At 40.4% G+C, this 23,710-nt stretch overlaps 1 protein-coding gene and 1 long non-coding RNA gene across 3 annotated transcripts in view; both read right to left on the bottom strand.

The window, feature by feature from the left end:
- CUL5 (cullin 5) overlaps nt 1–23,710 on the bottom strand; it is an 88,780-nt gene that overhangs the window by 51,447 nt on the left and 13,623 nt on the right. The window contains exons 2-3 of one of the 2 annotated variants that reach the window (XM_081799550.1): nt 17,953–18,062; nt 3,225–3,324 (exon numbers count right to left, since the gene is read on the bottom strand). In XM_081799550.1, the coding sequence (XP_081655676.1) occupies nt 3,225–3,324; nt 17,953–18,062 (210 nt within the window). The remainder of the gene's footprint in view (nt 1–3,224; nt 3,325–17,952; nt 18,063–23,710) is intronic. The other variant, XM_081799551.1, reaches the window with a different exon arrangement.
- LOC145716334 (uncharacterized) lies at nt 13,118–17,945 on the bottom strand. Its single transcript, XR_014138954.1, has 2 exons — nt 16,222–17,945; nt 13,118–15,569 (listed from the first exon to the last, which is right to left on the bottom strand). It is a non-coding gene; the product is annotated as an uncharacterized LOC145716334 (long non-coding RNA).

Here is a 23,710-nt window from a genome sequence, read left to right on the forward strand (position 1 = left end):
AGAAAGTTGATAAGAGATTTTAAAAGTTCTCATCACAAGAAAAAAAATTCTGTAACTATGTGTGGTGATGGATGTTAACTAGACTTACTGTGGTGATCATTTCATAATATATACAAATATCAAATCATTATGTTGTTCACCTAAAACTAATATTATATGTCAATTACACCTCAATTAAAAAAAAAAACTTACACACAAATGTTCCTAGCAGCATTACTCAAAACAGACAAAAAGTAGTAACAACCCAAATGTCCACCGATGATGAATAGATTAAAAAAAAAATGTTGTACAGCCATACTATGGAATATTATTCAGCCATAAAATGAAATGCAATACGGATAAATACTACAATGTAGTTGAACCTTGAAAACATTATCGTCAATGAAAGAAGCCAGTCATAAAAGGTCACATATTGCATGATCCCATTTATAGGAAATGCACACAACAAACAAATGCATGGAAACAAAGAAGATGAGTGGTCACCAGGGTTTGTGGGGAGTGAGTGGGTCATAGGGGATTAACTGCTAATGGGTACACAGTTTCTTTTTAGGGTGATGAAAATGTTCTAGAATGAGTGGATGATGGTTGCACAACTTTATGAATATACTAAAACCCACTAAACCTTATACTTGAAGAGGGTAAATTTTCTGGTATGTAAATTAAATCTCAATTTTTTAAAAGATGGCGGGGTCTATTTCTCCACCACTGGTTTGGGCTGGTCCTGTGATTGTTTTGACCAGCAGAATGCAGATGTGACACCGTGAGACTTCTGAACCAAGATCTGAGGAAATCTTGAAGATTCCACTATCACCTCAAAAGCTGGGTTCCCCCAGAATGGGAAACCACCTGAGGGAGAAAGGCCCAGGTGAAAGCCAGCACCAAATACCAAGTATGTGAGAAAAGCTCTCTTGGATCATCCAGTCCCGGCAAAGCCACCAGCTACCTGCTGGCACATTAATAAGCTTAGAAGAAATCAGGTGAGCCTAGCCCAAATTGCTATACAGAATTAATGAGCAAAAAAAATACTTATGTTGGTTTTTTTTTTAAAGGTTTTATTTATTTATTTGAGAGAGAGAGACACAGCGAGAGAGGGAACACAAGCAGGGGGAGAGGGAGAAGCAGGCTTCCCGCTGAGCAGGGAGCCCGATGCGGGGCTCAATCCCAGGACACTGGGATCATGACCCGAGCTGAAGGCAGACGCTTAACGAATGAACCACCCAGGTACCAAAATTAAATACCCTAATAACTTGCCAAGCATTGTACATTTACTTTTTACTTCCCATTTTGTCATTTCAAATAATACTATAAACATTTTAATGCATATGGAAACAATCTGTCCTGTTTAAGAGATCTGATCCTCCTAACTAAATAAGCTCAATTAGTCTAATAACTGACTAGTAAAATAACTCACAAAGCTAAATCTTCTTAAAAGTTTAGAAATCGGGGGCGCCTGGGTGGCTCAGTTGGTTAAGCGACTGCCTTCGGCTCAGGTCATGATCCTGGAGTCCCTGGATCGAGTCCCGCATCGGGCTCCCTGCTCTGCAGGGAGCCTGCTTCTACCTCTGACCCTCCCCCCTCTCATGTGCTCTCTCTGTCTCAAATAAATAAATAAAATCTTTAAAAAAAAAAAAAAAGTTTAGAAATCGGGGGTGAATGGGTGACTCAGTCAAACGTCTGCCCTAGGTTCAAATCATGATCCTGGGGTCTTGGGATCAAGCCCTGTGTCAAGCTCCTTGCTCAGCGGGGAGCCTGCTTCTCCCTCTCTCCCTCTACCTGCCCCCAACTTATGCTCTTGCTCGTCAAATAAATAAAATCTTAAAAAAAAAAGAAGTTGAGAAATCATATAGCCATGTCTGGCATTACTATTCCTATCATTTAAACACTCTGAATTAGTGACACTAAACCTCATCCTCAGGGTCTTACTAAAGTCTACATTCCAGATTTCAATGGGTCATGTTACAATGAAACACGTATTTTTGTTTTGTAGTGTGAAGTATATTTTTTAACATTTGTTAATGATATCTAAGATGACTGTTTAGGAGCCCATTTCCAGAAACTGAAGACTAAAGCTCTATCAATTTGAAATAAACATAATTTATATTATCACTGAAAGTCATAAACAGGTAAGATGATATGCTTCCCAATGCATTATTTCTAAATGAGTTCTGGAAAAGTATACTTTTGATTCAATTGTGATAAAAAAGTATTTATTTTTCTAAGCAAAGTCTGAAAATATAATTTATATTCATTAAAAGAGAATTTTCTATAAAACTATTTTTTTTTAAATTTTTCATTTATTTGATAGCGCATGCAAGAGAGCATGAGAGGGGGGGAGGGCAGAGGGACAGACTTCCCACTGAGCGGGGAGCCTGAAGTGGGCCTCCATCCCAAGACCCTGGGATCATGACCTGAGCCAAAGGCAAACGCTTAACCGACTGAGCCACCCAGGTGCCCCAAAACTGTAATACTTTTTAAAAAATTATTTATCAGGGGGCGCCTGGGTGGCTCAGTTTTTTGAACATCTGACTCTTGGTTTCACCTTGACTCGTGATCTCAGGGTCTTGAGATTGAGCCCTGTGTCGGGCTCTGCACTCAGCACAGAGTCTGCTTGAGATCCTCTCTCTCCCCCCTTTTTCCCTCTCTAATAAATAAATAAAATCTTTTTTAAAAAATCATTTTTCAAGATGACAGAATTAATGGTGATATCAAAACATTTCATTTTGTAAGTAATGCCCCATATGACATGAATCTTTTAACATCATGGTGTTGGCTATTAGCAGAATTAAATATGTAACAATCAGGTACTTGACTTCAATTAAATATATAACAATCAGGTACTTAAGATATTGAAGATCATATATAGAAAAAGAATATATATAGAAACAGCACTTTTAACTGAGGATAATGATGTACTGTCTTGACAAAAATGTCACTAAGGGGGAATAAACAACCAATAACAATCAGCTCATTAAAAAATTTAGTGAACATGGGGCGCCTGGCTGGTTCAGTCAGTAGAGCTTGTAGCTCTTGATCTCGGGGTTGTGAGCTACAGTCCCATGCTGGGTCTGTAGAGATTGATTAAATAAATAAATTTTAAAAAACTTTAATCAGCAAATGTCAAAAGTCAATGTGATATTTTAAAATTATTTCTGGGAGTCCTACATCAGAAAATACAATATTTTCTAAATCTTAAAATAAACTTAATCTAAAGATGCAGAACTTACTGCCTGTGCTTGCTTGATAAACTCAAGAATATCTTCTTTTAAAGCCTGATGAATTTTTGCTGGACCTTTATCATCCCAGAGACAGACTGCATGCACATCCCTGTAAAAATAAAGCAGGTAAACAAACATGAACACTAGAACAAGAACAAAGACAAAACTCACATCAAGTTCTGTGTGAATACAGTTTCCATGGACCATGCTACACCCAGCTGAGGGTGGATGAAACCATTCATAAGAACCACAAATTCTTTGTAAGTTATCTACCATACACACATACTTGGTTCTACTTTTATTTTACTTTGTCATTGTTTTCCTCCTTAAATCTCTGCTATTTACTGTTTATCTTTAATTATAAAAGCATGTTCCCATCTTTAAATCCCACACCCCATGGTTAACCACTATCAATTTTTTTCATGTAAAGTATAAATTATTTTAATTCTTTACCACAATATATGTAAACTATTCTATCTCTTTAAAAAAATTAGTCATTTAAATACCAGCAAGTCTCTTAGCTTCCCCCATATATTCATTATATTTACACATGAATTACCACTGTATCTCCTTTGTTTAACTAAAACAAAACAAAAACAAAAGCTCTCCTAAACTGGTATACAAAAACTCTGAACTTATAAAGCTGACAGTATATTTATTTAATAGTAATACAACATGTTCAAAAATTAATTTCTCAATTACCAAGTTACAGAGTAGGTAAACTCCTAACAAAAGGATAGAGTCTTATTATCGAGGATTCTTTTATTCAAAAAATGTTCCCCAGTGACTCATGTAGTACCTAATGGGGCCCCTGCTATAAAAAATGTCAAAGGAATCAAAATACGAGATCTCCAGAATTGTAACATTATAACAACGGCCAAATAGTTTGTTTTATATCCAGATTCTCAGGGACACCAATCATTGTAACTCAATGTTCTGTCTGTATATTATTAATTTGAACTTGCTTTTGTCACCTGTTAAATTTAGCTTTCAGCTTAAGAGTGGTATCTAGCTCACTGCCTAGTATGCAGCGAACACATAAATATTTGCTGAATAACAACATAATCCGTAACATGTGATTGCTTACTATGCACCAATTACTATTCTAAGCTGTTTTAATTCATTTAACCTTCACCGCAACTCTGAAGGTAGTACTTTTTTTTTTTTTAAAGATTTTATTTATTTATTTGACAGAGAGAGAGAGACAGCGAGAGAGGGAACACCAGCAGGGGGAGTGGGAGAGGGAGAAGCAGGCTTCCCGCGGAGCAGGGAGCCCGATGCGGGGCTCGACCCCAGCACCCCGGGACCGTGACCTGAGCCGGAGGCAGACGCCCAATGACTGAGCCACCCAGGTGCCCCCCCCCCTTTTTTTAAAGATTTTATTTATTTATTTGACAGAGAGAGACACAGCGAGAGAGGGAACACCAGCAGGGGGAGTGGGAGAGGGAGAAGCAGGCTTCCCGCGGAGCAGGGAGCCCGATGCGGGGCTTGACCCCAGCACCCCGGGACCGTGACCTGAGCCAGAGGCAGACGCCCAATGACTGAGCCACCCAGGTGCCCCAAGGTAGTACTATTTTTATCACCATTTTACAGATGGAGAGACTGAGGTAAACAAAGGTTAAGAAACATCTCTAAGATTACAAAGCTAGTATACGGTGGACCCAGGACCACAGGGCTAGTGTACAGTGGACCCAGGCAGGTGGGCTCCAGAAGACACACAAAACCATTTCCCCAAACTTACTCCTGCACTTCTCCAAACCAACCATTCCACAAACAGTAGCCAAAGTGAGTCTCTGAAACAAATCACATCATATTAGCTCCATATGTAAAACCTCCAATGGTTTCCCACTGATCTTTGCATAAACTGTGAAATGGGTAACTGACCCCTCTGCAATCTCACCTCATAACTAAAGGAATCCAGAGGCTAAAAGAAGAAACTGATACAAAATAGGCTGATATAATTCAGTATGTGTACGACTACTGTGCATATAAACACAAGATGGTTCAGGAACCCAGAAGAGGGTGAGAGCCAAAGGGAGAAGCTGAGAGGTAGCGAGGGAAAGGAAGGCTCCCTGAAAGAGTTGGTTTCCTGAGCTTAATCTCAAAGAACAAGTAGGATTTTGCCAGGCAAAGGTGTGAGGGGGTAGGCAAAGGATATTTTACGAAGAAGTAGCAGTGTGAGTACAAAATTGTGGGTCGCTGTGGTGCTGGCAGTGAATATAAGCAAATCAATGTGAAGTGGGGAGTGGTAAGCAAGAAATGTGACAAACTAACCCTTCGTTAGCCCCATACTACATTCACTCACAGTGCTACTGTATCCAGCCCCTAAACGGCTCTCCAGTTTGGACATGTGCATCCATTACGACTACCAGTCACATCACCATCACCTCTCACTTCGTTTACTTTAACAAAAACAGGAATTGACTGCTCACCACGTGCCAGGCAGAGTGACTCGGGTGAGTGTAGGTCTTCCCAGAAGCAGAGGGGATTAGACATGCAAGAGATTTATGGAGGGAAATGGAGGTGAGGGAAAACGGGAAGTTTGCTACGGGAAGCCCACAAAACCAGTCTGATCCTTGTTGGGAAGAAGAGAAAGGACGGTAGGGTACAAAGAGCCTTAGGCAGTTCTCAGAAAGTCTGCTAATGCTTTTGGAAGTTTGGGGGCAAAATTCAATCATCAGACGAGTCCAATGCCACCTTGAAATAGGACTACACTGATAATCCATGCCATACTCAAAGTTATTGCTGGGTATACATGTCAGAAGGGCTAAAATGTGGCTTGGCTCTCATAAGGCAAGAGGGAACGGTGTGGTGAAGAATGCGGGACTCACCCAAAAAGTTAAACTTGTGAATGATTTAGCACATCTTCTCCAGCCCCCTTTTCTCAAACTCCAGGTACTCCTAAGTGTTGCTACATCAGGAAAGAACGCCCTCAATACACCCATTCTTATTCAAAACACAATACTACTCATCAACACACAAAAGACCTCATCAAGTCTCCTGGTCAATCTTAACACGCATTTTGAAAAATTTTATAATAATATACCTGAGGAATGGATTATGGTAATACCATATATTAGTGGGTTAATAAATACCCTATGGTAATACCTCTATGTTCCTCTCCCTAATCCTACCCTCTTCCACCCTCCCCAGAAGTAACCAAGACTGAATCTGTTATTATTTTTCAAGTTTTACAACAGACTACGAGTATTTCTGAACTTCACAGAAATTTTATCTAAAGGGCGTGTGGGTGGCTCAGGAAGGCTCCCTGAACGAGTTGGTTTCCTGAGCTTAATCTCAAAGAACAAGTAGGAGTTTGCCAGGCAAAGGTGTGAGGTGGGTAGAGAAAGGGTATTTTATAAAGTAGCAGTATGAGTACAAAATTGTGTACTCTCCCTCTCCCACTCCCCCTGCTTGTGTTCCCTCTCACTCGCTCGCTGTCAAAATAAATAAATAAAATGTTTAAAAAAAAAAAAAAGAATACATTCTCTTGGAATATATAACCAAAGTGCTTTTATTTAGTTTTTTTTTTAAAGATTTTATTTGAGAAAGAAAGAGAGCACTAGACAGAGCGAGCAAGCAAGCACAAGCAGGGGGAAGGGCAGAGGGAAAAGCAGGCTCATGCTGAGCAGGGAGCCTGACGTAGGGCTCGATCCCAGGACCCCGAGATCATGACCTGAGCCTAAGGCAGACGCTTAACCGACTGAGCCACCCAGGCGCCCCAACCAAAGTGCTTTTAAAAAAGTGACATGTTGTAAGCAAAATTCATTTTAACTACTTAACTATATAGAAAAATCAGGAAGGGGGGTGGGTGGGAAAGGGACAAAGTAAAGGTTTTTCAAAGGTTTTAAGGCAATAGAGAGAAGGGCAAGAGGTAAGAAGTAGTCCAAAGGTTTCACCTTCCTTGGGTACAAAGAAAGTAAAAGAGAAAGTGTGACCCCGGTATAAAAAACAGGTATTTTGCTTTTGATTAATAGTAACACTATATGCTTCCGATGGAGAGTGAGAAATAGGAATGTAACCACTAATGGAAGTGAACTTTCAAATTAACAAAAATAAACAAAAAATGAAGAAACAAGATTAGCTACTGATAAATTTAGAGAAGCAATAAAACAAGAATATCAGTTGTAACATTACATAGGAACTCAGTAAATTATCCCATTAGAAGACAGTATGTCCTTCAAAAGGACAAACAGTGTTATGATTTCCCTTATACAAGGAACTTGGAATAGGCAAATTCAGAGAGGCAAAGAGCTCTGATCTTCTGTGTGGGATGATGAAGACGTTCTAAAAGACGGATAATGTTGATGTTGGCACAACATTGTGAATGTACTCAGTGCCAATGAATTGTAAAATACCACTGAATTGGTTCAAGTGGTACATTTTATGTAATGTACAATTTACCAAAAAAAAATTTTTAAGGAAAAAAAAAAAAAGACAGTGTGTCTTAAGAGATACCAGGCAAACACAAACCAAATAGAGCAGGGTGGCAATATTAGTATTATCCAAAGAGGAATTTAAGGTTAAAAGAACTAGAGAAAAGAAATATTGTGTAATGATAAAAAGCATTATTTATGAAGATATATCCAACTATTTACATTATTTTTGTGTTACTTTTGATACATATGCATATCAAATATATATATACGTATCAAAATATAACAGAATGATTAGGAATGAAAGAACTTGATACAAATAGAACGGAATACTTAAAACATCCTGCATTTAGCTAAAACATTAAATTCAATTAACAGTGGCTCCGATTATTACATCATTTTTCGTAAATAACGCAGACAGAAGTCTAGAGGTAGACAGCTGCTGGTGTCTGGTCAGAGACTGAGAAAAGCATCTTTCTCTCTCCACTGTGCCCCTTTAGCACCTCTTATCCCTGTGAGGGTTTAAAGGTGGAAAAGGAGGACTGCGCTAGGTACATTAGTTTAATTCATCTGAAAAGCAAAACCTTTCTCAGAAGCCTTCCTGTAAACCTATTTGCTGGAACTGCGTCACATGGTGACCCAAACAGCAAGGGAACCTGAAGAAGTGAATATTACAATATGCAGCCGCATGAAAAGTACACAAGGCACATAAAACCAGGAATGGGTGTGGCTTAGCTAGTCATCAGTGTCTATCCCAAGATCTCTTAACATTTGAAAATCTAGACCAAAAAAAAAATTAAGGACAAAGAGGAATTTAAAAATACAATCAATAAATAAGATTTATTAGAGATTCTCATTACAACCATCAAAAAGATAATTTTTTCGGGGCGCCTAGCTTGCTCAGTGGGTGGAGCATGCAACTCTTACTCTCAGGGTTGTGAGTTCAAGCCCCACACTGGGTACAGAGATCACTTAAAAATGAAATCTTTAAAAAAGAAAAAAAAGAATTTTTTTCCCTAAGAGCATATGCACCCATATAAATTTTTTAAAGATATTTTTATAGGCTATTTCTCTGATCATAATCTGTAAGTAAGTAAGTGATCAAAAAAGACATCATTATTAGAAAGTAAGTCCCTGGATAATGCATGGATTATTTTAAAAAATTTACTAACAACCGAGAGAGCAATAAAAAGGAAAACATTTCATACTGTAAAACCTATGGTAACAATAAAAGCAGTATTAAGAAAAAAAAAGTATAGGCTTGAATGCTTTCATTTGAAACAAAAAGATAAAAGAACTAAGAATTCATCTTAAAAAAAATAAAATAAAATAAAAATAATCCAAAGTAACCAGAAAGAAGACATTAATAAAGAAACAAATCATGGAGGCGCCTGGGTGGCTAAGTCAGTTAAGTGTCCAATTCTTGATCTCAGCTCAGGTCTTGATCTCAGGGTTGTGAGTTCAAGCCCTGCAATGGGCTCCATACCCAGCATGGAGCCCACTTAAAAAAAAAAAAAAAGCAAATTATGGATCTGATAATGAAAATAAATTGAATATTATTCTTCCCAAAGAACTAATTTTTGCCTTTTCCTTTTCTCTATTGCACAATTATTTTGTATTTCATAAATTTTGGCTTTTGTCTTTCCTTCCTTATACTTTCCTTAGTTTTTTTTTTTTTTGAAGATTTTATTTATTTATTTAACAGAGAGAGACAAGAGACAGCGAGAGAAGGAACACAAGCAGGGGGAGTGGGAGAGGGAGAAGCAGGTTTCCCGCCAAGCAGGGAGCCCGATGCAGGACTTGATCCCAGGACCCTGGGATCATGACTCGAGCTAAAGGCAGATGCTTAACGACTGAGCTACCCAGGCGCCCCTTTCCTTAGTTTTAATGTGCTAGACTTTGTCCTCATTTCTTGAAATGAGCGCACAGATCACTGACTTCCAACCTCTTTTTCCTAACATATGCATTAAAGGCTATAAATTCCTTAGCACCTAAACTCTGCTTAGGTGGATCGAACAAGTTTTGATACGATGTACCCTATTAAAGTAATTTTTAAAATTTGGTTACATGAGAAGACCAATAAAATGGATCAACTCCTTAAAGACCAGATTAAAGAAAAATATGTAGGATTAGGGATGAAATACGAGATATACCCACATGTACAATATAAATATACTACTTATCATGCCATGGAACAAATTTCAAAATCTAGAGGAAAAGGAAATGCAGTGTGCAAATAGACAATTTGTCTTAGTCCCAATTTTAAATAGAAGGTTTCCAATGTATCACTATTGGGATGATGTCTACTGCTAGAATACTTGCAGATGACCTTTATCAGATTAAAGAATAATTTTTTATTTTTCTAATTTTTTAAGAAACATTTCATGTTTTTTCATCTACTGAGATTATCAATTTCTGATATGATTTTGACTTTTTCTATTTGTTTTCTGAGTTCAATTTTCATTTTATTTCCTCCTACTTTTGTTGATTTCTCTACTCAGTTTTTGAATTTTTGATTCAAGATTTCTTAAATTACCCTAAATGGTTGTATGAGGATACCGAACTCAGTTTGGAGCACTGCGTTCGTGTTCTGCTTCCTAGCTGGTTTCTGTGGAACAATTTTTAGAGCTAAAATGTTTTGGCTTCCACTTTCTTATCATTTTGGATGGATCATGTCTGCCATTTTCTATTTATGGTCATCCTAACATCAAGATTCCTAGTTTAGGAGCACCTCCTTCTGTCTAGTTTAATAAAGCTCAATTTCTTAATGACCAATGTTGGTAACAGAAGAAAGGGTACCTATTTCTGCAGGATCCTTAAATCCTCTAAATCCTTATCTGTCTGAAAATATGCTTATCTTGTCTTAAACTTGAATACAAACTTGACTAGAGAATACTAGGTTTGGAATAATTTCCCTTCAAATATTTAAAGAAAATGTTTCATCAACCTCCTACATCCAATCTGGCCAATGAAAAGTGTTGGGGACAGTCTGATTTGTTTGAGAGTTAATGGTTTTTCCTCACTGCAAGAAAACTAGGATATTTTATTTATCCTTGGAATTTTGAAACTCCTTAAAGATATATCTCAGCATGTTTGCTAGCACTTTCAGTATTAAGACTCGTAGGGATAGGTGGGAAGGGACAAGAGTTTCCACCTGGGGAGTTTCCACCTTGTATTTTTGGACTATACCCTCTCCTCTACGATTTCTGTTCTCTCCTTCTGGTACAAATCTACCCAACTCTAGATCTACCTTCCGTATCTCTTCATTTCTATTTTATCTTCCATACTTTGTTTTTGCTCTACATCCAGGGAGATCTCTGCTTTTATTTTTCAAATCACTGATTTGGTCTTCTTTTATGTTTTAGCTCTTTATTTTATTTCAAAGATCTCTTCTTTATCTTGACTTTCATTTTCAATTTAAGTTCTATCATCTTCTTCTTCTATGACATAAACTGGAGTTTTTAAAGAGTTCTTCCTAAACCTGCATCATCGATTTCCTCTAACTCTGAGGTACAGCCTCTAAGACGGCCCTCGATGATCCCGCTCTCCTGGTTTTCATACCCGGGTACCGTTTCCTCCTACAGTGTACAAGCGTCAGTCTGTGTAATAGCACATGACACGTGTGGTGGTTTGTCACTTCCAAAACTATGGCAGAAACACCACAAGCTCTGTCTTGGGAGTACCCTCTCTCACTCCGGGGAAAGCAAGCTGCCACATGTAAACTGCTCTGCGGAGGGGCCCACGTGGTGAGGAACTGAGCAGCTAGGGAAGAACTGACGCCTGCCATCAATCCTGTGAGTAACCTGAAAGATCACTCAGCGCCTGAGTCTAGGCCCACCTCCGCTGCTGAGCTTCACTGCCAGCTCACGAGAGACCCCGAGTCAGACCGCCCGATCAGGCTGCTACCAGCTTCTTGACCCTCAAACGGTGACAGGGTAAGTGTGCAGTGTTTCAAGCTGCTAACCTTGAGAGTAATCTGTTATGCAGCAATGGACAACTGACACATGGAGACACAACAAAGACAGGGAGGCAGAAGACCATTGTAATCGTTCAGATGAGATGGTGGGGGAAGAAGCTGGGATGGGAAGGTCAATTCAAGAGACATTTAATAAAAATCTATGAAACCTAGCCATCAATTGAATATGAGGGAGTAAGAAAACAGGAAGCTGATGGTAGCTTTCAGATTTTTGGTGTGAAGCTATGAACAACATATTTTTATCATTCTGAATATGGAGAACTTACAGAAGTTACGAGACAGACTTATAGAAGAAACAACAGGCCCTTTGAGTCTGGAAGTTCGACTCAGGAGAATAATCTGGATTGCTTTTGAGCCTGACAAGGGCTCCATGCCAGGACTCTGAGATCATGACCTGAGCCACCAAGAGTCGGACGCTCAACCGAGTGCACCACCCAGGCACCCACAAGAAAAATATCTTTTAAGATAATTTATAGTAAAGGGGCACCTGGGTGGCTCAGTCAGTTAAACGTCTGCCTTTGGCTCAGGTCATGATCTCTGGGTCATGGGATCGAGCCCCGCATCAGGCTCCTGGCTCAGCAGGGAGTCTGCTTGTCCCTCTGCCCCTCCCCCTACTCGTGCACACAATCTCTCTCTCTCTCAGATAAATAAAATCTTAAAAAAAATTTATAGTGAAGATAAATTTTTTTTTTTTAAGATTTTTTATTTATTTATTTGACAGAGAGAGACACAGCGAGAGAGGGAACACAAGCAGGGGGAGAGGGAGAAGCAGGCTTCCCGCTGAGCAGGAAGCCTGACGCAGGGCTCGATCCCAGGACCCTGGGATCATGACCTGAGCCGAAGGCAGGCACTTAACGACTGAGCCACCCAGGCACCCCGATAAATTTTCTTAAAAATAAGATCTTGGGGTGCCTGGGTGGCTCAGTCAGTTAAATGCCCAACTCTTGATCTCAGCTCAGGTCTTGATCACAGGGTCGTGAGTTCAAGCCACATGGTGGGCTCCACCCTGGGTGTGGGGACTACTTAAAATAAATACATACATAAATAAAATGAAAATAAAAATAAGGTCTCACAAGTTGAAAATAATTTATGATTTAATTCTGGCTTCAATTTCATTAACCAGGGTCAAACCAAATAAGTGTCAAGAGCAGTAGTTCTCAACTGAGGAACATACCATCCCCACAGAAGCTCATTTGGAAAAGTACCAGAGCTTTTTGTTTGTTTGTTTCACTAATGAGGGGTGGTGGCGCACAGGGAATGTCCACTACTAGAGTCTGAGGGTGAAGGCCAGAGGTGATAAACATCCCACAATATGCCAGACAATCTTTTATAACCACCTAAAATGCCAAAAGCACTCTTACTGAGAATCAATGATATACGAGAAAAAAAAGGAGCAAATAGTCAATGGAGTTTAATAACAATATTTTAGTACCTCAAATTTAGAAAGATAAAAGCAATCTGAATGTTATTAATTTATGTGATCAAGCAGGCTAAAATTTGAAAGGTTTTTTTTTTACAATATTATTTTTAAAAGATTTATTTATTTGAGAGAGAGAGAGCGGGGTGGGGGGGCAAAGGGAGAGGGACAGGGGAAGCAGACTCCCCGCTGAGCACAGAGCCCAATGCGGGGCTCAATCCCACAACCACAAGACCATGACCTGAGCCAAAACGAAGAGCTGGACACTCAAATGACTGAGCCACCCAAGCAGCCCTAAAATTTGAAAGGTTTTAATTAATGTAGGTCTTGCAATTTTGGTGATAACATGTTAAGATATACAAGAATCCTTTAACCTAAAAGGACTACATATTAAGTTACCTTGGGTAACTCCAAGGAGATCAAGGATTTTTAAAAATGATGTGATGAGACCACTAACTAGAGCAAGTACAAAGGTACTGACTATTTCTGCTTAGAAATGCACTTTAAGCAGGGAACACCATCACATTACCCTTCTCCCAGTCAGAAGTGCACAGAAAACAAGCATCATTCTAGATGATAAATGATATAATCAACACAAATTGACAGAAACAAAACAAAAAAAACCTCACCACATTCAACATATTATTCATAAAATAGTTTAATCAAATAATTTAAGAAAAATATAAGTATACATGAATGCTATGTATTTCTAAAAGGGCTTAGTTGTTTACTGAATTTTGATTTTTCAAAAGGCAGAATCATGCATATAAGTTAATATTATGCAACAAGTTCTACATTAGGGAAATTAGATTTTCTTATGTGATAAAGAGAAAAAACGAGAACAGCTTAATGTGTACGGATTATTCAGTCACACATCTACAACTCCCGATACAGTATTCCACTAGAGCATACACAGAAAAGTTAGAGCAGGTCTGAGACCACTATCCTTAGGAAGATGTGCCTGCAAGGCCGGCCCTTGGCTGGTATCTGGGAACTTGGACTTTGTGAAGGTTCTGTTTCCTGATGAGAATCACTCATTGTGCCTAAATGTTTAGGTAAACAATCTGATTTATGTTGAATACCTGCTTTTCATCTAGGAGTCTGGGACTTCAGTTCATGTCAGGCAGAGGCTACCTATGTGACAGCCCCGAGTTAAATCCCTGGACACTGTCTTTAATGAGCTTCCCTGCAGACAGACTTCCACGTGTGCTGTCGCAATCAGCTGCTGGAGTCTCCCGTGTGACTCCAATGGGAGAGGATGCTTGGAAATATGCACCTGGTTTCCCCTGGATTTGCCACCCACACCTTTGTTGCATTTTACTGTAATAAATCATAGCCATGAATACGACCATATCTGAGTCCTATGAGTATTCCTAGCAATCACTGAACCTCGAGGTGGTCATTAGACTGCTGACACAATTGGTGTCAGAAGTGGGATTCACTAGACCAGCTGGGACTCTCTGAAACATGGTGAGAGCAATGTCTGATAAAAGTAAGGATGAAGTGATTGGACGATGAACCTCTGCTGTTTGGGTGGCTATAAAGTCATCCATGGTATGAAACAGCAGCTGAGTTGCATATGTTTTAAGAGAGAAGGGTTACCTAGGAAAGCTGAAAACAATAGCTCTAGCCCCTGGAGAGTTAGCTCGCTCAATCCCCTGGCTGCTTTCAGCCATGCCAACTCGAGTGACCTTGGCTAACACCTTTGGTTTTGTTCTTGCCTCCAAATGGGAAGAGAAAAGGCCCAAAGTTAAGCTTTGGGTGAACCAAAAATGTCAAATGTTGGCATTATTCTCCCCCCCACCACCCCAAGCCATGAGGAAATAATATTTAAGTCAGATCCTGGGGTGGGAGAAAGATTTAGATAAACCAGGGGAGAAAATGCTGGGGGTGAGGTGCTTGCAGGGAGAGGAAACCACTCGAGCTGTTTCTTCAGCCCAACGGCTGCTGCTGAAGCAATCCCTCCAGGCCCCTTGCATTCCAGCCAGGTTCTCCCAGCAACTCTAACATTAATGTCAATGCTGCTAGGGGTCTGAATAAGTGTATAATGGGAAGAAAGGGGAGGTTTAAAAGATGGCTTTGTATTTTGTGGCTATGGCATCTGGATGTATGATCAAGAAAGATGTAAAATGTTATATGCTTGCACTTTCATAAATACTACAGGGATTGCACCTATCAGGAAAGGCCATCCCCGAAAAAGTTAGTGGACACAACTTCCTTGCCTTAAGCTGCTGGTGAAGGGATTGGAACTTAACGTGTTTGAACGGAAAAAGCTGTATTTACTATTATTTTTACCTATTGGTACGTCTGAGAAAAGAGAGACAACATAAAAACAAAGGAAATCTTCAGATAGAAATACACTTTTGGGAGTTCTAAAAAGCAGTTTTTAGTGGCCACTGAGCTCCTGTGAAATCAGATGTCTGACCCTTAGAGGCTGATGATTTTCCAGCCTGATGTGCATGTTTCTGAGCAAGTCAATTTGGACTCTTAGACTGGTAAGATAAAAAGGCCTTACTTAGCAAAGTCCTGCTTGTCATTTGGACTTGGAACACGACTGTCTGTGTGTCGCCATCTTGGCTTTGCGGCTGCAGAAGAAAAGTTGCTCTTGTTTAGAATCCTGAATTCACAGATCTTAATTGCCCGGATCTGATTCTGAGCTGAAACTTGATACTGTCTGTTACTGGCTGTTTCAAGCTCAACATAAGCCATGCTGAACTAAAGCAAGCACATGCTCAGTGAACAGGACTTTGACATGAGGACTGCTGCAGATTTCAGATACCTTTGCAGAGCTGTAAATTGAAAACATCCTGGATTCTGCCTGGACCACCTGAATCACTCCCAGATGCCGACAGAGAAGGGCTTATTCTTTGATGGCGCCATCTGAAGTCAAGCAGCTGACTGGTCTATTTATCTGATACAGACACTAACTGCCCCCTAACTTGCGGTGACTGCCGAAAGCTGCCAATGGGAGGGCAGGGGCCCACCCCTCACAGACTGGACTCCTGACGCCCTCTCCGCGAGGTCTCACTGTTACTGACTCATGTTCAGTTTTCAACAATGGATTAATAACAACCTGGCTCTACTTCCCTCACCTTCACCTCACCATCCTTGTGCATACACCTTAATAAAACAACCTGGTTGTTAAACACAGCTGTCTCCAGAAAGGAGTGGATCTTTTCTAGGCTGCTCACTACATAAATGATCGGGACAAAGGCACGGGAGGTGACATAAACCTACCTTAAAATTTTCTAAACATTTGGGATTTCATCCAGACCAATACCCAAACACATCTTTCTAGTTAAGGGATATAAAAAATACTTTTCTGTAAAAATGCATTTGCTCCTCTTGCAAGTCCACATGATTGTGGGAAAAAATTGAAAATTTATCATTACTGAATGGGACACACTGGTTTTACAAGAAAGAAAAAACAAAACACAGCACCTGAGAAGGCAAAGGAGAGGAGGAAGACATTAATGATTTTTTGTTTTTCAGAATGATTCTTCAAAGCTTTGCTGTCCTCCTGAAGGCAAATTCCCAGCACTGGCTTTCCTCGCTGCTGTGGGTGCTCTGAAATCAAATCCAGGGCTCGGAGACAGCAGGGAGCAGCCAACTCCTACGCTTTCCACACAGAACCCTTCTAAACATCATCCACACTAGTGAGGCAAATCCACTGGTCACGAATAAACAAAACTATTTGGGACTAATTTCCTTCAGGCAGTTCATCTGAAAACAAGGCCTGAAATGAATTAACAGAATGGGAATGAGAACTCTAGAGCTAAAGGTCCTCTGGGAGGAGGGAAACGGGGGGCCTTGTTACCGTATACTACCTGACCAACGTATGTCTCTCTTGGAGTACCCTAACAATCATAAACTTTTGTTTCTGGGGTACCACATATGCCCTCTGAGATTATACTTCTTCATGGATGTGCTCTGATGACCATGACACTGCTTTAACCCTGGAAAGCTTTCAGGTGCACTTCAACTTAGGGGCCAGAGTTGCACTGTGCCTGAATTGACACCTCCGGCCATGTAAAAAAGGTTCATATAGAAAGTGAAGGAGAAGGGCGCGTGGGTGGCTCAGATGGTTAAGCGTCTGCCTTCGGCTCGGGTCATAATCCTGGGGTCCTGGGATCGAGCCCCACGTCAGGCTCCCTGCTCAGCCTATTTTTCCCTGTCCCTCTGCCCCTCCCCCTGCTCATGCTCTTTCTCTCAAATCAATAAATAAAATCTTAAAAAAAAAAAAAGATAGAAAGAAAGTGAAGGAGAAATCCACCTGGTTTCCTAAAATAAACTTCATGGTGATGGGATTTATTTTCACTAGCTAAATCTAGGACCTCTAAAGACATAACTGAGATCACTACTATGGATTGGCCTTACCTTGCCCCATCATATCCTACTGATAATGAGTTAACTTTAAATGGTCAACAGTTTCCTACCCTGATATAAAACTTTCCTGATGGTAAGAATGTCCCACTGTGCCTTAAATGTACAAACTATGTGGTTTACATTGAACACCTGATCTTTCTGAGAATCTGGAATTTGGGCACACGCCAAGCAGAGGCTATTTATGTGACTAGTCCCCGGTAAAAACTCTCATTACTGAGTCTGCAAGAACTTCTCAGGTAGACAACGTATCACATTGGTTGTCAATTCTGTTGCTGGAGAGACTGTCTCCTATGTGATTCCACAAGTACTCTGGGAAGCCTACGCCTGTTTTTCCCCACACTTTATCCAACGTGCCTTTCCTTTTTGCTGCTTTTGCTTTGTATCCTTTTGCTGTAATAAACCACAGCTGTGTATGATGGAGTCCCCCTAGCAAATCACTGAATTCATAAGAGGGCTTGGACTAATAATAATTGTAAACAGGTAAACAGTCCAGTCTAAAGGGAGCATTCCATTTGGGTATAGAAATGCATCACCAAAATTTCCTTTACGTTAGCAAAAAGTTAGAGTTAATAGATTACTTACGAAAACAGATCAAACCACTGCTGTTTTGTAACAGATTCCTGGCGTAAAAGCTTCAAAACAATCGGGCGCATGAAATCCCATTTGTCTTCAAACTGAAGTGAACCTTTATTCTTAAAAAAAAAAAAAAAAAAAAGATAAAAAGTAGTTTAATTTAAATGCAGCTAAATCAAAAGTGTCCGTTATTTTTGTCTTTCAAGAGTTAACTAGAGAAATGCAAGGTTTTAAATTTAAAACAATCGGTTTTCCATAATGGAATCCCTATAAACTTAATGTGGTTTCAAGAAATCACAGGAAGACACCATGAAAAAGAAAATTAATTGTACAAATGTATAAAGAATTTGGCCTTGCCCAAGGAGAAGGTCTGGTCTTTGTCCTTGACTTGTAGCAGGTAATCTCTGGGCTCTCAGAGTGTGTGTCTGATAAGAGAGTTGTTGTTTGCCTGGTAACCTTGGGTCAAACTGGATAATCTAACAAATGTGATTTAGGGAGGGAACTGGCCATACCCATAGAGTCCTTAGGGTTGGGGCTGACCAATCCAGAAACACTACTGTAACTTTGGGAGGTGGTTTTGGGTTAACCAAAATGGAGACTGAGATTATCCACAAGCAATCAATCAGTCATCCCTACATAACGAAGCCCCAGTAAAAACTCCTGAAAGGGAGGCCTGGATGGCTCAGTCAGTTAAGCGTCTGCCTTCAGCTTAGGTCATGATCTCAGGGTCCTGGGATCGAGTCCCGCATCAGGCTCCCTACTCAGCAGGGAGCCTGCCTCTCTCTCTGCCTGCCACTTCCCCTGCTTGTGCTCACTCGCTCTGACAAATAAATAAAATCTTAAAAAGGAAAAGAAAAACTCTGGCTGGCTCAGTAGGTGGAGCGTGTGACTCTTGATCTCAGGGTTGTGAGTTTGAGCCCCATGGTGGGTGTAGAGATTGCTTAAAAATAAAAATCTAAAACAAACTCTAGATGCTAAAGCCTGGGTGAGCTTCTCTGGCTAGCAGTACTCCATACACACGGTCACACAGTAAGACCAAGAGAGATACGCGATCTGACTATAGCGGAGAGGACAAGGAAAGCTCTGTGTTTGGAAACCTCCTACACTCTGCCCTCTTTCTTTGGCAGATCTTAATTGTATCCTTTCTCCAAAATAAGCCATACCATGATCTATGAGTCTTTCTAATGAATTATTGAACCTCAGGGTGGTTTTGGGAACCCTCCAAACTTGTAGCTGGTATGAGAAGTGAGGGGGATCTTGTGTATAAAGACTGTGCCTTCTAATTTTATAGTTGCCCTAAATTCCACACAAAAAGTATACTGAGATTCTATATAAACTCTGAAAACTGAGAAAAGACAAAAAACAACAACAAAACAGAAAAATACCCATCCCCCTTTTTAATACTAACAAAACCCTGATACCAAACTGGTGAGAAAAGCACAGGAAATGGAAACTCTAGACAAATTCAACAAGGACGTAGGTGAGAAAATCTTAAATAAATATTAGCAAATTAAACAAGTGGCATATCAAAAGAATGATATTTCATAATCACACATGGTTTATCCCACGAATGTGAAGTGGTTGAATATTAAGAAGAAGAGGTCATCAATTCATTACATTACTAAAGAGAAAGAGAGAGCATATGTGTTCAGTAATTACTACCGGGGCCACGTGACTTGCTTTCACCAATAAATGTCCACACAAGTCATTCACTTCCTAACATGCTTATGAGAAATTTCCAAACACACCTACGGAACTCATTATTGTTTTTACTATATAACATTCTTAAAGATGCTGCTCACTCGTATCAGATAAGGTTCTAGACTAACTACCTGGAATCTGCAAACTCCCTAAAATTATAACCCAGAAGAGGTCTCTAAACATGCGGGCTAACAAGAACCCACCTCAGAATCACCTAGTGCGGCAGTTTCACATACAAGTTTCTTTCTTTCTTTCTTTTCTTTTTTTTAAGATTTTGTTTATTTGACAGAGAGAAAGAGCACAAGCAGGGGGAGCAGCAGAGGGAGAGGGAGAAGAAGACTCCCTACCGAGCAGAGAGCTGATGCAGGGATCGATCCCAGGACTCTGGGATCATGACCTGAGCCGAAGGCAGACGCTTAACCATCTGAGCCACCCAGGCGCCCCCACATATAAGTTTCTAAAACTTAACTCAGACCTACTGGGATCAGAATCTCTTGAGTTCAGAATCAGCATATTTAGTAAATTCATGATAAAACTACATAAAAATGTTAGAGGATCTATGACCAAAAACAGGTTAAGAACCAATGACTAACAAACTCTTGTGAAAGCAAGTGATGCATCTTACGTCCATGGAAACTGGTGTTTTTCTTTTTTCTTTTCTTTTAAACTTCTTAAGAAAGGCAAACGGTCACATGCAGGGCTGCATTTGGATGTCTGGAGTCTTGCAAGCTTGACTACCCTACACTCTCCTACAAATGTACCCTGAGAGCTTGTTCGGAGGTTTTAGCAGGGGAGTATAGCTATTCATATACCCATGACCAAAGAACGGTCATCCTCTATTGGGGAGAGTCATCCTCTTTAACCAAGCTTGCAGCTTCGGGAGGAGCACACACCAAGTGGTGAGGGAAGGAGGGGACACCCGCCTAGTCAGCCAGATCAGCCAAATCAACCCTGCTGATCAATGAGGTGACAGATGTCACAGCCAGATCATGCTCACCTCCTATATCCATGAACACTGATGATCCTAAAAGTGACTGTACTGTCTTGCCCCAAGTACCTTTTTTAATCACAACATTCTTATTATAAGCACCCACGAGTGATATTCATTCAAAATTTTGTACTGGGATTAGCTGTGCTTTCCCCCGAACAACTAGTTCATTTTTACCTTATAGACTTCAGTGAATCATGTAGGTAACTTTGCTCTTAAGTGTTGGCTATGGAGAAATTCAGAATCAGATGTGTAATTCTACGGCATAAAATTTGTGTACTAACCTTATGGCTGGCTTCACTTTTTCTACTGTTCCCTCTGAGGGAGGAGCATGCAAATAAACAAATTTGAAAGAACCATAGAAAGTTTTCTTGACTATGACATGGAGAATCATTATATAAACCCTTAATTAGAGAATACTTTACAACATCAACTAAGTCTATTTCCCTTAGCAATTCTGGCAATTCATAAAATTAAACATAGTATAAATCCTGCAATTAAAAATCAAAAAGGTACAAAGGACTGGAGTAAACAGGTGTTTGAGGTAAATTAAATACTGGTTAGACTCTGAAACCTATTACCTATGGCAAAATAACAGGAAACACATTTTGGTTCTTCTGTTTGATGAAATATACAAGACTAACTTCAGAAACATTTTCCCCTAATACTGAATTAAAGGAGGAATTCAATAACTGAATGTTTTCTCTTAATCTTTTCGAGTCAAAAAATAATGCTCAAGCAATTATTTGGCCTATTCTCTGTTAAACTGAAGAGCGTAACATTAAATCATAACTAAGCAGCAGAACACCAAATCTACTATCTACGAAAGAGTGTACCTTATCAATATGTGAAGGGACCTTCAAATTATGAACCCCGATTTATGAACATTTCCATTGGCTAACTGAAGACCCCCTCATCTCTGTTAACTTGCTACAAAGTCTCTTTTGCTTTCTCTCATTATTACTCATAATATAACAGTAGGCTGAACTCACCAATTGCTAGTATATCTAGGATTGTCTCGCCCACTGGCTCTTTTTCACCAAGACTTCAACATCTGCCGTACCCCTGCCCCTCTGTCCTTCGCTCCTTTCAGCCCAACTAATGCCCTCACAGGCTTTCTTCTTCTCAAACACACGGGCTCTGGGGAGGCCAGTGGGGAGCTGGTCGTGAGGGAGGAGCACTGCAGGCAGAGGAAGCAGCCACTGGAAAGACCCTAAAGTAGAAGCATACTCGATGTATTCAAGGTAGAGCAGAGTAAGGATAGACGAAAGAACAGAGGAAGTCAGGGAAAGCAAAAAAGGTCTGGATCTTGCAGGGCCTTGAAGACCATTATAAAGACTGTGGCTTCTATTAAAAGTGATATGAGAAACAACTAGAGGGTTCTGAGCAAGCAGTGACATGACTGATTTACATCTAAAAACCTTCCTGATTGCAATGTTAGAAATACATTGTAAGGGACAAGAGCTAAAGCTGAGTATGAGTTTAGGAGGCAAGGTAAGAGGTGACAGCGACTTGGATCAGTACAGCAGCAACGGAAGTAGGGAGCAGTAGCTACATTTTATGTTTTAAAGGTGGCACTAAGTAGGATTTCCCAACAGTATGCATCTGGGATGAGAGAACGGAGTAAAGCAGGACTCTAAGGCTTTTGTCTGATCTATCAAGACCCACAAAATGAAGTCCACTCCAGGAGCCCTGCCCATGTCACAAATCGAAACCTAAGTCAGCCTGCACTTGTGGGAAAAACCTCACTGCCAAGGAAACCCAACACCAATCACAGTCCTCCAACTCAGCTTTAGTTAGCATGTTTTACCCTTGAGAAGAGAGCCTGCTCGCCTCATAAGGAAATCTCCAATGTCCTAACCAATCAGGCCCTGTTTCTGTACCACCTCTTCTAACATTCTACAAACCTTGCCCTTGCCTCAAATCCTTCAGGAAGAGTACTCTCTCCCCAGGTTGTTAGGCACTGCACTCCCTCAACCCATGGATCATCTTCCCCCAAGTCAAGGACATCAAACTCGTTACTGCACTGTTTTCGTTGTCATTTGACATGTGCAAGAAGCATGGCACTGCCATCAACTGGAACAGCAAACACTGCCCACGGAACAGGCTCAGAAGCAAAGCCCTGGCATCCGGTTTCCGATGGGCTGCGTCTGACACATCTACTCAACAGCCCCTTGAAGATGTTCAATACACAGCTTCATAAGCAACTCTACAATTAAAAGAGAAAGGTCTGGTCAGGAAATTAAAATACGGAAGTCACTGGAGTGCAGATGGGTTTTTAAACTTGTTACTGAACCAAGGCAGTGAACGTTAAGAGAGAAGAGGACCCAGGCCTGCGGCCTTAGGCATCCAACATTAAGAGGTGGGAAGAAGAGTAAGAACCAGGAAAAGAGACAGAAGGAGCAACCACAGAGGTGGCACGAAAATTAAGACTCTGGTATCCTGGAAACCAAAGGAGTAAAGCGTGTCAAGAAAGGGGGAGTGATCACGTGCAGCGCGTGCTCCTGAAAGATTATGCAGGAGGACTACTGAAATAGCAACATGGAAGTCAGAGACTTCACATTAATCATAGAAGAACATTTCAAAGAGCGCTAAGGACAAAAGCCTGACTGGAGTGGAATTAAGAGAGAAAAAGAAGGGAAAAAACCGGAAAAGTACAGACAACTCTTGGCACTTTCGTTGTACGAGAGCACAGAAATGGCATGGGAGCTAATACGGGGTGAGGGAGTCAAAAAAATTTTTTTATGATGGGATAAATACAGTATGGTTTTTATACTGATGGGCACCTTCTAGGATATACTATGGATGATGTGGGAGAAAAGGAGGGAAACTGCTGGAGAATTTGAATTTAAATTTAATTTGCCCTGGTAGGCAAGAGAGAAAGGGGCCTAGAATACAGAGGGGCGGAAAGGACTCTTCACTGAGAGGGGAGGCAGAGCACACATGCCGATGCTGGTAGGAGGGGAGATGATGTAAGTGCCACTCTGCAAACTTCATTTCTGATTGCTTCAATTTCTCAGTGATGTAGAAAAAAGGAAAATGCCTTGGAAGATGGGGCAGGAGGTGCTAGAATTTTGA

The sequence above is a fragment of the Leptonychotes weddellii genome, chromosome 11 (assembly GCF_054177405.1).
Source record: "Leptonychotes weddellii isolate Sample4059 chromosome 11, ASM5417740v2, whole genome shotgun sequence".
Lineage (NCBI taxonomy): Eukaryota > Metazoa > Chordata > Mammalia > Carnivora > Phocidae > Leptonychotes > Leptonychotes weddellii.